This window comes from Geospiza fortis, unplaced genomic scaffold (assembly GCF_000277835.1).
Source record: "Geospiza fortis unplaced genomic scaffold, GeoFor_1.0 scaffold390, whole genome shotgun sequence".
Lineage (NCBI taxonomy): Eukaryota > Metazoa > Chordata > Aves > Passeriformes > Thraupidae > Geospiza > Geospiza fortis.
In genome coordinates, this window is record NW_005054501.1 from 1,049,238 (window position 1) to 1,065,996 (window position 16,759).

Here is a 16,759-nt window from a genome sequence, read left to right on the forward strand (position 1 = left end):
GCAGGAAATTCAGAAATTGGAAGAACAGTTAAAACTGTCAGCAAAATCACAGACTTCAGGACAGTCCAGAGAGCATAGGGTGAGTAGCATCACACTTGGTGGCCAACAGAGTTGGTTTATTACAATTAAATACCAAAACTGTATGTGTTTGGGGGTCTGGCTCATGGGAGAGTTTTTTTCCTCTGTTACCAAGAGAGCAGATTTTTCCCCAGCTAACTGAACTACATTTAGGCAATGAGGGTGGACTTATATTATTTGTTATGGAGGTGGAAAGAACTGTTGCAGGTGCTTTACAATCAAGTTTCTGAGTCTGGTTTAAAGGAACCTCTGGGCCTGGTTTAAATGAACCAAGGAGGACAACACTACAGACACTCCACTCTAGAAAGTTCATCTGAGAAATGACTTCTGGGTTTGAAATGTGTTTATTTTTTCCGCCTGAACAATTGTAATAGAGATGTCATTTGTCTGCATGCCTCATCCTATTTAAGTTTATAAATGAGTCCTTGTTTACACAATTTTGTTTGTTTGATGCTTGGCTTCAAAGATTAACCTTTGCCTTTTTTTTTTCTTTTTGATTGGTTGGTTTTTTTTTTCACATAAATGAACATTATACAGAACTATGAATTGATTCTACAGGTATGGAAAACAGCATGAATGTCTCTTAACTTTTCTTTCCTTTTCCTTTCAATCCCTTCTAGATATGCTTTAGCTTTTTTCCTCTTCTTGATATGTCAAGGCATGACTTGGAGCTAAGAATACAGGTTTTAGGGTGGCAGAATTCTTGCAGGGAATGAGTGACTGCTTTCAATTGAATTTCCTGTACATAGGTACTCAGTTCTTCTGGCATATTGTTCAGAAGTGTTACAGGCAGTTATTCACTGCAACAGCCTTTTGGTATAAAAGGAGAAGTTGAGGTTTGGAGCATGAAACAAAGATACTGGAATGTTGATGATAAAACTCTGCCTTTTGTTTGTGGCCTGGCTCTTACCAAAACTTGTGAAGTAGTTAATTTCATTTCCATCTGTCTGTTTATGTATAGTTATGGAATTGTGTACCTCAGTGTTAGAGTTGCACATCCATGTCTTCAATATGAATGAATCTCCAGGGAATTCATTTTCCATGCTGGAGGGCACAGCTGAAAAAATGAATGCTGTAGCTTTGCAGGTTCTCTCAGAAAGGATGAAAACTTACTTGGAGAAAAACACACAGGATGGTAACTAAGCAGTTGACATCTGTAGGATAGGGTGAGGTACGTAGGCATTCTGTGCCAGGAAATGTCAGTATTTATTCAGTTGTTTAATGAAGCTGTAACATCAGTAAGTGCTTAACTCACTCCAAACCAGCTCAAGTGACCTCCTGATTTCTGCATGTAGCAGTTATAACAAGTTTCCCCCTCTGGTGTTTACTAGGTACAGGGTATGTACCTGGTGAAGTGGGATTATTTTGTGAAGAGAGTGCTCACTGGTTCTTGGGAGCTGCACTGTGAGAGTGAAGGTTGTGTGGAAGGGTTTCTCAGCTACAGGATTGCAGCACCAGCTTTCTAGCCATGTGGTGTTAAAAACATGTTTTTTATGTCTGAAGTGTTATAGTTTGGGGATTCTGATGCCAAAATCTGGTAGCATTTGAAAGATTAGACTTCTAGGTGATTTTTCTATACCCAAACGCTTTACTGTAAGACCTGTGTTATGGTCAGCAGTGGTTAGTTGCTGATGAGAAGGGAGTAAGATACATACACAGTCAAGGAAATGTTAGCGCCTGTAAGCAGCTTGAAAACGTCATCTTCATAACTTTTGGTTTTCTTAACCAGTCTCCTACACTTTCCTTGTTAATAAATTTGACTCTTTGGTTTGCTCAAGGGTGTTTTCCTACTTTAGTAGTATCTGCACAATACTTTGAAGATGCAAAAATCTATGTTAATGCAAAGAATTTTTATTTCATAATGTTAAAGTGGGATTTACATCAATTCAGACACTTTCTGATGAACAAAACATTTATTTTGTAAAATCCCATCATCCTTGGCTCATGGGTGTTGACCAAATTACTTCTCCATTCCGACTGCTTTCCTGCCTGAGCTTGCTTGCACTATGCTAAATGACTTTATCACACCCTGAGATAGTCTGTCTGTCACACCAAAGCTCCTAGCCTTGCCTTCACCTTGATTACTGGGATCAGTGAATGACTGTTTTCCTGCAGCTAAAATTCCAAATCTGTATTCTCTTCATATTTAAATGATTTTTGGAAAGCAAAGTACCTGTCCTACGTTGACTCCTGGGAGTCTCTCTGATTGCATATTTATCTTTCAGTTATTGGTATCTTCCTCTAAATTGGAATTCCTTGGAATATTGGAAGAGAGTTCTGAAGTTACAGAAATAAATCCAGTGCTATTATTAACTCATGTCATCTTGGTGGGTTTTTAATCTGATAGCCAACTGACCCCATCACCAAAAGGCTCCTTTGAGAGTATACCTTCATCTAGTACTTTGAGAGTACTGCAGATGTTGAGAGAGTAATCAAACATGTTTCTAAGAGCTGCTGCATTTGGAAAACAAGATTTCAGAAAGCTAACTTTTTCTTACTTTCTATGCATATTTAGTTTTATTTTCACCTGAGATTTTAGCACCACTTTAATCCGTAGTAAAACCTCCTTCAATGTGAAATGACTCTTACTTTCAACTGGCAGGAAATCTGTTCATATTGCCTGAATATCTGTATACTGTGATTTCTGTGTAGGTAGAATCTTTGCAAGCAGAAATAAAAGAGAAGATGGATGATTACAATAAAGTGTTACTAGAAAAGGAGAGAAAACAACAAGAAATTGCAGCTCGTGATAAAGAGATAGAAAATCTGATGGCACAGATCCAAGAGCTGAAGCTCAGTGGTGCTGAGGTCTCAAAGACTGTACACAGCTTGGAACAACAGCTGCAGAAAATGAAGAAAGTGGAAACTGAACTGAAACAGGTAATTTTGAAATCCTTATTTAAATGGGGTTGGCACTACATGACAGTGGCTTTATGGGGGTTGTCAGTAGTGTTTGTGATGCTGTCTGGCACCCAGTGCTGAGTTACACTGGTGTATTAATGGCACAGATCACAGCCACAGCTTTAAATAATCTCTGGTTCTACCAACTCTTAAGTCCATTATAAAGACTTATATACTACTTGTAAGTAGTATGTACTTAGATACTTCTTATAAGACTTAAGTAAGACTTATTGAAAATGTTAGTATGAAGGCTGCTTTTAACAGTTGTCATGTTTGCTGCTTTGAGCTGCTCTTGAGCTTGTCTGGAAGCTTCTGAGAAGGTGCTGTAACTGAATATCAAACCACTGAGGGTCTTTATTAAGTACCTGTGTTTAAAATCTAATTATCTTAGTCTGTAGCCCTTCTTGCTCTGGGTCTGAAGCCAGATCTTTTTGCCATAGTCCAAAACTTCCATTGCTTTGTTACTACTACAGATTTAATCACAGCCTGGAGTTAAGAATTACAATCCATTTAGCACAAGTTTGCTGTTGAACAGAAGAGGCAATTACTGCCTTAGGTTTCTTGTCAAGCTTTCCTTTACTGTATTAAGTACAGATGTGTATGCTTATTCTTTGGACAATTCCCAAGTGAACCTTTCCTCCTTGGACTGACCTAGCTCCTGAGAACGATTGTGAGAGAAGGAGGATCAAAAACAAATTTTTTTTCAATATAATAAGCTATGGTAGCTTGGCAGATCACAAGCTGGACGAACTTAGTGCTGCTTTATCACATTCTGACTGAAACTGAACTTGATGTGTTTATGAGTAGGTTTTGATCCACCCAGAACTCTTCATTTCTTAAACTGTGTCCATCTATCAGATTTAGTTTGACACATATATGGTGTCATATCAAATTTGGAAATGGCTAGAAGAACAAGATGTTATATTCTTAAACATATAAAGTGTTGTGTAACTGAGAAAGTGTAATTTATCACTGAATGCTAAATTTTCTGAAGTTGCTAAACTTGGATTACAAAAAGTAAGGGGGTAAAAACTTCAATGAGCTTAAAAAGCATTCAGTTGTTTTGAATTCCTATTTCTTTATAGGCCACTGGGATTATGTACTGCTCTTTTTGTACTGCCTGTGTCAGGGTCAATGAAGTCTGTCAGCAGGATTGTTCTGGCTTAGTAGGTTTGTATATTGACAGCAATTAATTCTGACATAAAAAACATCATTTTTCAGGACAAAGAGGCATTGCAACAGCAGCAGTACAATAACCTGATCCAGATCTCTGCCCTGCAGTCTAAGCTGGATGAAGCAAGGCACCGAGTGCCCGTGGATGGCAGCTCTGCCCCAGTGCTGAAGGAGCAGCTACAGGCAGAGCAGGAAGCACTTCAGGCCAAGGAGAGAGAGGTGAGAGCTTTGGGAGAGTTCTACAGACTTTGAGTTGCTTTGGCCTCAATGAACCTTCCTTTTTCTTGCTTTGTTCTGTGTTCATCTCCCTTCCTGCTGGGAACAGTCTTGTGATGATTCACATCACTTTGAGACTGATCACTATCAGTTGTAAACTGATCTTCCTTTCCTTCCAAAGTTGAAATAGGCAGTTAAGTTTTTGAAGTGAGAGATAATTATATAATAATTTATATATATGTTTATATATAATTTTATTTTAGATTATTATATGTTATTGCACCATAATGGTGTAATTTAACCTGCTTTGAGAGAATGTTTGTGGTGAATTTTTGTTTCAAGCTAAGAAGAAACACAGAGAAAATTGCTCACAATATCTGGAACTCTTATTGGATTTACAGTATAAATGTATACACAACCTCACTGTATCTTTATATTATTATAATATCTGTGATGTAGAAACATAGTCCAGTTAAGGATGTGTAAAGAAGAAAAGCAGTAGTGATCCTTCAGTCAATTGTACACCATTCTTTCAAGAGCAGAACAAGATAATAAAAATTAATTTCTTCAAGAGGGAATTTCCATTTCTCATATCAAGTCTGATTTCAACAGTCATAATTCCCAAAGCCATTATACCTTGCTCCCCATTAAGGCTAGAGATGATAAAAACAGTGGATGGCAACATCACACTGCAGAGAGAAGTGTGGTTATTGAATCATCTCTTTGTTGTCTGTCTTACTGGGATTGGCACTGCAAGGCTCATTTCTGGCTTCTGGGAGGACAAGGATGGTGTTTATATTGACTGCTTGTGTTTGTTGCACATCAAATGCTAATTTGTTTTGTATTGTTACATCCAATGACATCAGTCAAGCCTTGGTTGCTTACAATACAGATTAATGGATCTTTTGTGAGCAGGTAGATTTTCTTTTAAAAAGTAAGCAGAAACCCACCTTTGCAGTACTTTGGTTTTACAGATGAGGAGTTGGAACACAAGCTTATCACTCTCTTTTTATATTTATTTATTTATGTTTTAATAATGCAAGCTGATTAGTTTAAATCACTGCATTTGAAGTTACTTCTTTTCATTAAATAATACAATTAATGAAGTTTTATCTTAGAGGACTTAATTGAAACAGCTCTGCTTTTTTTTAGATTGCAAGTTTGCTAGACCAAGTGGAACAATATAAAGATAACTTGAGCAAGAAAGATGAGGAGATATTGCAGCTGAACTTGCAGTTAGAGATACAAAAAAACTTGAGTACTTCCAACATCATGCAGCTTCAGGCAGAGAATGCACACTTGCAGGTAGGTTCCTCTAGACTTAGTGCACTGCCTAAAATGTCAAAGACATGCTTGCTTGAGTTCTGAGGTCTTCATTTCATGATGATGTAAACAGATTTGGGTTGTTTCACTTGCCATCAGAATGTTACATTACCTTTACAAGACTAATGCTGGGTATCATAGAACCAAAGCCTCCCAGTATTGTAGATTCATGCTTGTAGCATTCTCTTCTGCAGTGATTTGATTTAAATCAAAAGCTGGAGTTATTTTCTAATAACCTCAGCTTTTGAAGTTGGGGCAGTCTAACACAGTGGTGTGAACCTGTAGAAGAAGCTGTAGTTGTGTTCCTGAGCTCTTCACCATTATAATAAGTAAGAGAATGTTTAAATCAAGTCCTCCTTTCTAATGAGATTTTTGTTTTCTCTGGTCAGGAGGATCTAACAAAACTTCATGTGAAGCAAAGCCAGGACCTGGGCATTAGTGATTCCTCAGCTTTGTCATTCCCACAAGCACTGCTTGAGGAAAAGAATCAAGAAATCGATCACTTGAATGAGCAGATGAAGAGACTTCAGCATGAGCTGCAGAATGCTCTGGAGAATAAAGTAAGAGTGCTTACTATATGTTTGTTGCTTAATTTTTGGGGAGAAACAAGGTGTGCAGATTCTTATTGTAAATTGTATCTGTTTGATAATTCTCTTAGGAAAGGAGACATTATTTTGAGAATTTACCACCTGAAATGCTGTGTTCATTGCTTGATTTTTGGGGGAAGCAAGGTGTGCAGGTTCTTATTATAAATTCAATCTGTTTGATAATTCTGTTAGAAAAGTAGAGGTTATTTTGAGAATTTACCACCTGAAATGTGTGGCTGTTCTTGCTGTTAAATGGGTGATTTAATGCCCATGTGACTCAGAAGAGAAATATAAACTCTGTGAGCAATAATAATTGCCTACATACAGTAATATTTAGTCCTTTTCCTTTTGCATAGGTTGCAGAAGACCAAAAACCTGAAATTGAAGAGCTCAGGTCACTGGTCGAGCACCTTCGCCTTGACCAGGAGAGGCTGCGGAAGGACAAGGATGAAGAGGTGGAACAACTCCATGGAGTCATTGAGAAGCTTCAAAAAGAGCTGGCACAATTTGGACCAGTATGTCATGAAGACAGTGACAACCAAGTTTATTTCTATGAAAATGCCTTGGAAAAGTCAGTGGAAAACCTTCAGAATGAGTTGAAGAAAGGACTGGTGGCTTGTCAAGGTGATGCTGATCCAAACAGAAGAAACTCATTGGTACACTCCAAAGTGAGGGAACTTCAGGAGGAACTAGAGCTTGTCTCAGCTTCTAAAGAAGCTCTGCAGCAGCAGCTGGAAAAAAAGGAATTGCAGCTCAAAACAGAAGTGGAAATTTTGGAGAAAAAATGCCAACAGTTGCGAGAGTCATCAGAACAGTCTGTTGCAGAGCTCACCTCCCTGAGAATCCAGCACCAGGCACTTCAGGAAGAATACAGGATTTCCCAAAGTCTGTTGTCTCAGAGAGAGGCTGAGACAAAGATGGCTACATCTCGAGTTCAAGAACTTGAAGATAAGCTGAAAGAAAGGGAAGCAAATATTCTAGAGAAAGAGATGCAAATTAAGACAATGGCAGATCAAAGAGAAGCTGACACAACTGAGCTGCAGTACTTAACAGAAAAAGCAGCAGAGCTCCAAACAGAGTTGGAAAAGAGAGGTTCAAGTCAGGCACAAGATGTTTACAGTCTTCAATTAGAAGTTTCTAGACTTGATTTCCAGGTGCAAGCCCTGAATCAGAAAGAAGTAGCTTACCTGAGAGAAATCAAGGAACTGCAGGGGAGCACTGCAAAACTGAAAGGTGAAATCAAGGCCCACAGGAAAGAGCTTGAAGCCCTACGATTGGAAAGAGCTGAAATTCTTGCACAGCTGGAGTCTTGCAAGCAAGTAGGTCATGAAGAGACTCAATTTCTCAAGCCATTCTGCCAGAGTAAAAGAAAAGATGTAGCCCTTAAAAATGGAATGCAGGAATTAGAAGCAAATATTGATCAGTCATTTGGAGTGTTGGCTTCCCCTACTGCTAGACTGGTACGTGATTTGATTTTTAATAGTATTATTTGTTGTGGAGGGGTTTTTTTAGTAATACATTTTTAGATTAATAGATGAAATACATTTTCCCCATTTTACTCTATTTTGCTTGCAAGAGTAGTTAGTAGGTGATATCCCTTCTTTCTTTCCACCTGTGAGTTCTTTCCAGCTTATTTTTTCCTCCTGATCTATTGAGGATGCAGAGTGAGAGGATGGGCACCTGCAAGCCAAGCAGGTGAGCTACCCACCCATGAGCTAACAAGACTGTTTGCCAATCTTCATGGAATGGAGAACTGCTTGAAAACACTTCATCATGTCTCTTTTCAGAAATTCTTATTTACTGTGATTCTTTCTTGTAATCTTCTCTAGAACCATTTGCTCCAAGTAACCTAATAACCTAATCTTCTTAAATTCTTATTAAACCACTCAATTTTAGAAAGCAGTAGGAGCCAGGTGACCCTTGTTTCAGAGAGCTGTAGAAATCTGTCATACACCAAGTTACTGTTTTTAAAGCCCAGCTTACAGAGGTCATAAGTGTTAGTTAAGAGTGTTTGTATGAAGAGTTGGGGTATACAGGAAAGGAAAAACATTCCCTGTCAGGCTTATGTGGATTTTCAGGGCCCTGCTTGGCAGCGTGTTACAATAATCATCCAAAGTAGATGAATTCTTTAAAGAAATGATAGGATAATTGCTGTGTATAATGACATGTTTATTTTTAAAGCAGAAATGAAGAGTGTACCTGTGCAAAACATGTGATCATTCCTGGCGTTTGTATTTTTATTTGCCTGGAAGTTCAAGTCTGGAGCAGTGCCATCAGTGCCTGGGTGACTGTACATTCAGGGTCTGCCCCAGAAATCTCTCAGGAAAAGGAAATAGCTGGGAAAAGTGTTAAATGGCCCATGCAGACTGATGCACTTCAGACCATGGGATGTGTCTGTACAAGGCAGCAGACTTCCAGTCCAGTGGCTGCTGGACCATGTTGTTTATACAGACAGGAATTCTCAGATCCCTGTTTAAAAAACAAAATTAATTTAGGATCCAGTGAAGAGAGAATTGGTAACATTTTGAAGGATATCAGGGAATGCTGGCATGCTGGGGACAGTTAAAATTATAATAATTTTAAAATAATGATTCTAATAATTTTTAAATTATTAAAAACCCACTTTCAAGTAGAAACTCAGACTCTGAAAGGTTTAAATTGATGTTTGTGTCAGTATATGTGTTTTATTTCCATGTTTAAGTGGAAGTTTTTAAGTAGGCTGAGGAGGGATAATTATCAAAATTGGAGAATATGTTGAATCAAAGTAAATAAACTACCATGTCTTCAAGCATTCATTACAATAGACTTTTTTTCCTATGGATCTAGCTCATCCAGCTATTAGAAAAAGTATAATTCAGCATTCTTAAAGGAGCAAAGAATCCCTCCTATATTTATGCTTGGGTTCCAAAGTGTAAACAATGTGAAAATTAGGAAATTTATTAAAATGAAAGCTGGAGGAGCAGCGAAATTTGTAAAATCTTGACACTGGGCTTAAAACAGTTGATTAAGAGGGATGATTAACACAAAAGGATTAAGGTAATGGTCTAAAATGAGAGGGATAACAATTATTCACTGTACCTGATGAACTAACAGGTGTGGAGGATGAGATGAAATTTCCATGTTGACAAGTTTAAAATAAACTAAAATATCTTCTCAAATAGTGCATTATTTAGACTCAGTCACAGAATCAGAGGTGAAAAGAGTAATTTTACCTTAAAACTACTTAGATAAAGTGATTGAAGGAAAAATCAACCAATTCTAAAAGGTCTTTAAGTGCCTGTTTCTCAGTTTGTAAAATCATACTCAAATTCCATTGAGCAATTAATGTGTTATTTCATTACAGGAAAAAGATGAAGTTATGTTTGACATGACAATTCACAATAAAAATCCAAAAACGCAGATGAAGCAATCGCAAGAAAATATCTTATGCCAGGAGTTGGACCTGATCCACAGCTCTGAAGGGGATCAAGATTTGAAAAAGCATTGCCAGCAAATGTTGGAAATTCATCAAACTCCTGATTCACCAAAACACAATTTGAGCATAGACAAAGAGACTCCAAAAGATTTCCAGAATTTAATTGCAAGTATGTCTTCATGGGGCTCGCCTGAGATCATGAGGAAGCAAGATATGAGCATGGAACTTCAGCCAGTGCTTCACCTGACCCCCTTCTCAGAAGCTGAAAACACAGATTTTCAAATTGTGCACTCAAGGTCATCCCTGCAAGGAGAGAATTCCATATCACTGGGATATTCTAACCTGGATGAAAATGTCCGTGGGGATGCAGCAATGGGAGTAGATAGAAAATCTCCAGCTTTTTCTGAAAGTACCTATTCTGTTGATGATGATGAAGATATGGAGAAAAAGCTTCTGGTAAGTGATATTTCATGTCTGATTTACTTCTTATTAAACGAGACTGCTCAGCCCTGTTACCCTGGGATCATTGAGGGGCCATGGGCTCCAAGTAGTAGAAACCTACACACTGCTGGGAGTAGGTCTAGTCAAGTTCTGCATATACAATTATTAGTTGCTCTCTTACTGTGATAAAAACGGATAAATTTGTGACACTTAATGTGTCAGTAATTGAGCTAAACATGTAAAACCTCAGTGTACTCCAACAGCTCCCCACTTCTTCACCAATCTGTTGTTGAGTGTTAGAAGAGACTTTCAAAACTGGATAATAGAGGCTTTTCTTTTTAATGGCAGTATTTTATATATTGTATACATATATATTGTCTGTATTCTGTTATTTCACAGGAAGATAAAGTCTGTATTTAAGAAAATTTCTCTTTGGCTGTATATTTTTGTGCCTTGCTTTGATGGGTAATTAAATATAAATAGATGTGTCTTAGAACTACTAAAAGAAGAAAAAATTGAGATGGAATGGCTTCCAGAGAGCACCAATGTTGCAATTAATCATGGTATTTGCCATGTCTAACACTTGGATCAAGTAGGTATTGGCTAAAATCTGCACTAGTCAAGTTGTCAGAAATGCTGAAACCAGCACCTACTTTCAGAAAACCGAAGTAACATGAAAAATATCTTTTCAAGCAGATTAGAGAAGCTGATAATTTGACTTTAACCCCTTCTGATTTACAAGATGATGAAAGATCAAGAGCATCTGCCATGAGCGATGGATGTGGCAGCGGTAAGTTGAACTTTATAGACTCCTTTTACCTTTTGGTAACCTCGATATTAATACGTGTTTCTCCTTTCTCCCATTTTCTTTTACTGTGGGTCTTCTATTGGAAAGCTAGACCTTAGGCAGGTGGGTTTTTGTTAAGAAACACATACACATATAAATGTATATTGTGCCTGCATTTACCTTTTCATCTACATACAGGACAGAGGCAGGGGATTTGAGTCCTGACTTAAGTACTTAACTACTTCTCTGGTTCTAAAGGCAACTTACTGATTTTTAACTTAAGTTAATTGAGATCTCAACCAACCAACTCCATCTGACCCTGCATTCATACAAGCAGAAGAAATCATGGTTATTTTGCAAGTGATTCTTGTAGTTTCAAGTTCTTTCCATCTTTATAACACTTTGTGGGATGGGGGTTGTCTCTTCCTTCAGATACCAGTTCAAATTTGGCAGCTAATCTAAAGCAGGAGCTACAAACATCAGATCACCTGGATGCCAATGTCATGGCTTACCTGCGGTACCGAGGGATAATTCCAGATATTATGGAATCAATGAGAGAAAAGGAAATACTTTCACCACAGATGAAGGTAATGTATGATTAATTTGAGCATACCAGCAAATTAAAACTGGACAGCAAAAAGAAGATGGTGTTTGTTCTGCTTTATGGGTTTGCCTTGGAGGCTTCACAGAAAGTTGCTTCAGAAGCAGCCACAGCTGGCTGACATCATGCTCCTCTGCCTGTTCTTGTCATCCTGATGTGATGGAGAGCCATGGAAACACCACTGCAAGGTGTGCAGAGATAGGTCAGAGCCAGTTCAAGCAACATGAGGAGCATACACAAGACTGAGAAGTGAGTGCTCACTCTAGTCAGTAATTAAAGTTGAAGAAAGTATATGCCTAGAACTCTTTGGTTTGCTGAGCAAGCTCAGCCATTTCAAAAATTCCAGCTACAGAAAGGGAGAAATTCTCATCTGTGAGAGAATACAGTAGGTTACAGTGAGTTCTCAAGTAATAAGAAAATAGAAGAAATGCCTTTCCTAGAAAGTGAATCCTGCCTCCTAATATGCTTAGCAGGTTCCTTCAGCTTGCCCAGCAAATTGGAGGAAGGTAAGGCTGAATTCAAACTCACTCAAGCTACCTGGCACAGGTAGCTCACAAGATGAAGAAGGCTGGGCCTTTATGGCTGCTCAAGTCAGAACAAAGATCCTTCCCCCATCCATCTGTCCTTAATGAGAAACATGATGCTCTAGGGCTGGATAAGGAAGAACACATGGAATAACTGCTGTGATCCAGGAAAAGCCAAACATGCAAAGCTGATGAAACCAGCTGCTGGCATTAGAACCAGTGCTACCAGAAAAGCACATCAGGTGGTAGTAATTGGAGATTCCTTACTGAGAGGCACTGAAGCACCTTCCTGCCATCCAGATACTTTCTTTAGAGAAGTTTTTTGTTTACCTGCAGCTTGTATTTGTGGTGTCATTGAGGCTGCCAAGCTGAGTGAGCCCTACAGGTTATCACCTGTGTAGGGTCTAACAGCACTGCAGCAGGACACTCCAAAGGTTTGGGACCATGGGTGATATTCTCTCTATCCTCCCACTCAGAGGAACGGGACCAGGTTAGAATCCCTGGTTGTGCAGCTGGTGCAATACTCAAGGTTTTCATTTTTATTATCATGGATTTACCTTTGAGAAGCCAGAAATGTTGGGAACTCATGGAATTCACCCAAGTGAGACAAGATGTCTCCACCAATAACATGGCCAAACCTATAAGGAAAGCTTTAAATTAGATGAGGAAGGGACTGGAGGAATGACGTCCCTCCTATTGTAAGAAAAAGATCAGATTCAGGACCACCAGAGGAACCTGGACATAGCTAAGTCCATGGGACCCAAAGATATGAATCCCAGAGTCCTGAGGAAATTTTGCAGTTGCAATTGCCAAGCCACTCTTCATTGTTTCTGAAAAGTCACAGCAGTCAGATAAAGTCCCCAGTGACTGGAAAAAAGGGAATCATAGCAGCCTTTTCTAAAAAGCTTAATAACAAGCACCCTGGAAACTACTGATCTTTCAGCCTCACCGCAGTGCCCAGTAAGATCATGACATGGATTGGACAAAAGTCCGGAATTTCTTGTGATGACATGCTGGCACAGAGAGGTGGTGGATCCCTAGGAGTCCATCCCAGAATCCATTCAAAATGAGATTGGATGGGGCTTTGTGCAACCTGAAATAATAGAAGATGTTCCCCATGCCTGTCACAGCAGAGCTGGACTAGATGTGGTCTTGAAAAGTCCCTTCCAACTGAAAACCATTCTGTGGTTCTGTGTCTAAAAAATTCTGTGTCAGAGACTTCATGGAAGAGGTGATTTTTATTTTACCCTAAGAAACAGCTTGGGTTTTGGTTTTTTTTTTTTGTTTCTTTTGTGGTGCATCAATCTAGACTTTATTGTCTGTAAGATCTGAGTGCATATTCCAGTACTGAATGTTTAGTTTGAGCACTTTACTGTGCTTTTGATGTTAATGCTTACTAAGGGTTTTCATTGATTATTGAAGTAATCACTATTTTGATTCCAGTGACAGAAAAGCAACTTAAGTTTGTTTAAAAGTAATTTTAAAAATGTGCAAGGAAAGAGTATCAAGAGTTAAATAAAAGTACTCTGTGTTGTTTTTAAAGTGCATAGCAATGAGGAACAGCTCCACATGGAGGCTGGGATATTTCTGATGACATGTGTGTAAGAAAAGGATTTGAATCTCCAGTGACCTTCCTTGAAAAGAGGCCAGGAAACATCTGTGCATGATGTAATAGTTTGTGAACAGGGAATTTATTTAAAATACATTATTTGGCCTGACAGTGTCAGAGGAAACAGTTTCCACTGTGTAAGTTATTAAACTGGTTATTTTGGGAGTTGATATTTGTACATAATTTGCTAAATTAAGCCAAGGTTGTCTAAATACATAATTCAGTTTTCTGGCATCACTGGGTTTTAGTAACATAGCTTCAGACTGGATAGAATTGAATTTATTCCCAGGAAAGTTAGCTAAATGGTCCAGAAACAAAGGTGAAGTACAGCCCTTTGGCATAAATAATCATTCATGCTTAATTGCATCTTAGTGTGTTGATGCAGACACCTTACTTTTGTTATCTACTACTATCCCATCCTACTCTTACACTGCCAGGATGCTGATGCCTGTTTCCTAATATTATCTTTTTATTTTTTTGGTTCTCAGACTGTGCTGAAGATGGTGTATGAGGAGAGCCGCAAAATCTTGGCTTTGTCAGAGCATCCTTTGGCTTTGATGGAGCTGAAGAACATCCCTCAGACCCAAGTGGCAATGGAGAGCTGGCAGAAGGAGGGATTATCCCTGCTGGATGCTATCCAGTCACTGAAGGATTACCTCAGCAAGGTGGCAGACAGAGGAGACAAGGTATGGCTATAAAATACCTTTTAAAGCAAGGGAACCAGGTTGTGTGTATACATATATATGCAGAAAAATGTATATTATATATATAATATGTTATGAGGCATGTCTGTGTGTATATATTTTTAAGGAGTAAGGGACAGTACTCTTTAAACACTTCTAAAAGTGCTTAAATTAACAGATATACTCTTATGGTATGGAAGGTGCTGGGTTAGAAGTTGAGAGAGATGCCATTTAAAAAATATATATTTTAACAGGAAACATCAGGTGTTGCTGTTGACTGGAGAGGAGAACTTCTGCAAGCAGTACAGAGTGTGTTTGAGAAGGAGAGAAATGTGCTACAAATTGACTTGAAGTCTCACTTCTCCAATCCTGCATCTGGTGACACAAGTTCATTAGAGGAAAAGCTGGAGTATATAATGAAACAACAAGTATGAAAAGTTCTTAGTGTTCTGCTCATAAATCATTTCTTTATTCTCTTTTTTTTTTTGCAGTTTTATTGCTTCTTTGTTAAATCTTGTGTATTATTATATTATCATCTTGTATGTCTTGTATAATGCAGATGGTGTGGGATCAGTCTGTTGTGGTAGCATTTTTCTTGAACTTTTTCCATAGTGTTACAGAAACTGTTGATTATTTTAGCTGGCACCAAGGAATGGATTGGACATAAGTACAGAATTTCTTGTGATGACACACTGGCACAGAGAGGTGGTGAATCCCTACAAGTCCATCCCAGAATCCATTCAAAATGAGATTCCCTGTAATAGTGAATAGGAAATACTTGGTTGAATTCTTTCCCTCCTCATTTATCTAGAACTTCACAGACCTCTCTTGTAAAGGGAGTATATATTAGTATACGTTAGTATACATTGAACTAACTCTGAATCTGGGAGCTTTTTGCCAATAATATTTAGTTTCTAGGTTGTAGTAATTGTTATGGATAAACTCAACAAGGCAAGTGAAGTGGGGTTTTTCTTTTTTTACATAATGTTAACATTTTGCATTAATGTGAAGCACAAACTTAGTCATTTGAGTGCTTCAGTACAAGACTTGTACTGCAGGAGTTTCCTTAGTATTTATCCTTGCAGAAGATATGGAAATAGCCTTGTTGTTTGAATAGGCCTTGGTTTGTTTCAGGAGGAGCAGAGGCAGATGGTTGTGGAGCACCTCTTCTCCTCAGACAGGAACAGCCTGCTCTCAGAAATCCAGGAGCTGCAAGCTCAGCTCCGCATGACGCACCTGCAGAACCAGGAGAAGCTCCAGCAGCTGCAGGAAACCCTCACCAAGGCTGAAGATCATGGGAACAAACAGGAGCACCAGCTCCGGAGGAAAGGTAATTCTTACTGGCTTTGTCAGCTCTTTGTCTTCTGCATCAGTTCCTTTTTGTCTTAAAGGTAAAAGGCGAAAAAAAAAAAAGGTGTCTTGCAATTAGCAGATGCTGTGCAATTCTTCCGTTTTACTGAATGCACTCAGGCTGCCTATGATGAGAGCAGTTCTTTCTCATATCAGTAGTTAAGATAGATCTATGAGAAGCAAAGAGAAGCTGTGAAATAATCGAAAGCAATGGAACTGAAGTAGTAAATACATGGAGAAAACCCAGCAAGGACAGTAAACCCTCTGCTTGTTTGCAGAGAATTATTTATCTTATGTTTGCTAGTTTAGAATCAAAGAATCATTTAGGTTGGATAAGACCTTTAACACTGTGGAGTCTCACCATAAACAGTGCCAAGGCCACTGCTAAACCATGTTCCTGACTAAATAAGCAAGCCTTTGTTTTCACAGCAGGTTCTCTTTATGTAATAAAGAAAGAAGTGCAAGTGACCTTGGTCAAAAATAAACATCTCTGTCAAGGCAAAACACTGCTTTTTCCTTCTTTTTGTTTTTCCATCACTATCAGTCAGGATTCAGCCATCTTATAGCACATGCACTAGTCCAATAGAGGAAAGTTTTCTGGACGTCCAGAAGTTTATTGAGAATTTTATTTACATAATGCTGTAGACATAGGGACCTTAATTATTTTTAAGTACTTATCAAACAAGAACCTCCAAATTTAGGGAGAGTTGTTTCTCTTAACTCACTGGCCTGAACAGAGCTGGCAAAACAGGTTCTATATAGTGATTCCTGTCCTAAGGAATGTAAGGAAACTTATCCATATGTAAGTGGATAGGTTTGTTTAATAAGTTTTAAAATCCATTAATGATATTACAGAATATCACAGTGATAGAATCACATTGTTTATACATGTTTTTGCTGATTCCTCTTATGTTTGAGAAGAGATTAATTCTTCAAACAAGAACACTTCAATACAGCTGACTTTTTTTTCCTAATTTAAATTAGTTTAAGTGATATCATATTGTCAAGGTCTCTGTAATATAAATAACTGTAACAGTGTTTTCTTATCCTAGTTGAATTATTGGAATAAAA

General features: G+C 38.3%; 1 protein-coding gene across 1 annotated transcript in view; it reads left to right on the forward strand.

Moving 5' to 3' along the window:
- Positions 1 to 16,759, forward strand: part of PCNT (pericentrin) — a 70,829-nt gene that overhangs the window by 41,695 nt on the left and 12,375 nt on the right. Inside the window, 14 exon segments of the mRNA XM_031063397.1 lie at positions 1 to 79; positions 616 to 636; positions 2,731 to 2,958; positions 4,201 to 4,371; positions 5,521 to 5,673; positions 6,081 to 6,251; positions 6,635 to 7,738; positions 9,622 to 10,149; positions 10,831 to 10,924; positions 11,354 to 11,508; positions 14,144 to 14,341; positions 14,593 to 14,766; positions 15,473 to 15,668; positions 16,121 to 16,131. The exon segment at positions 1 to 79 is cut by the window's left edge and continues 44 nt beyond it. Of these exon segments, the coding sequence (XP_030919257.1) occupies positions 1 to 79; positions 616 to 636; positions 2,731 to 2,958; positions 4,201 to 4,371; positions 5,521 to 5,673; positions 6,081 to 6,251; positions 6,635 to 7,738; positions 9,622 to 10,149; positions 10,831 to 10,924; positions 11,354 to 11,508; positions 14,144 to 14,341; positions 14,593 to 14,766; positions 15,473 to 15,668; positions 16,121 to 16,131 (3,283 nt within the window).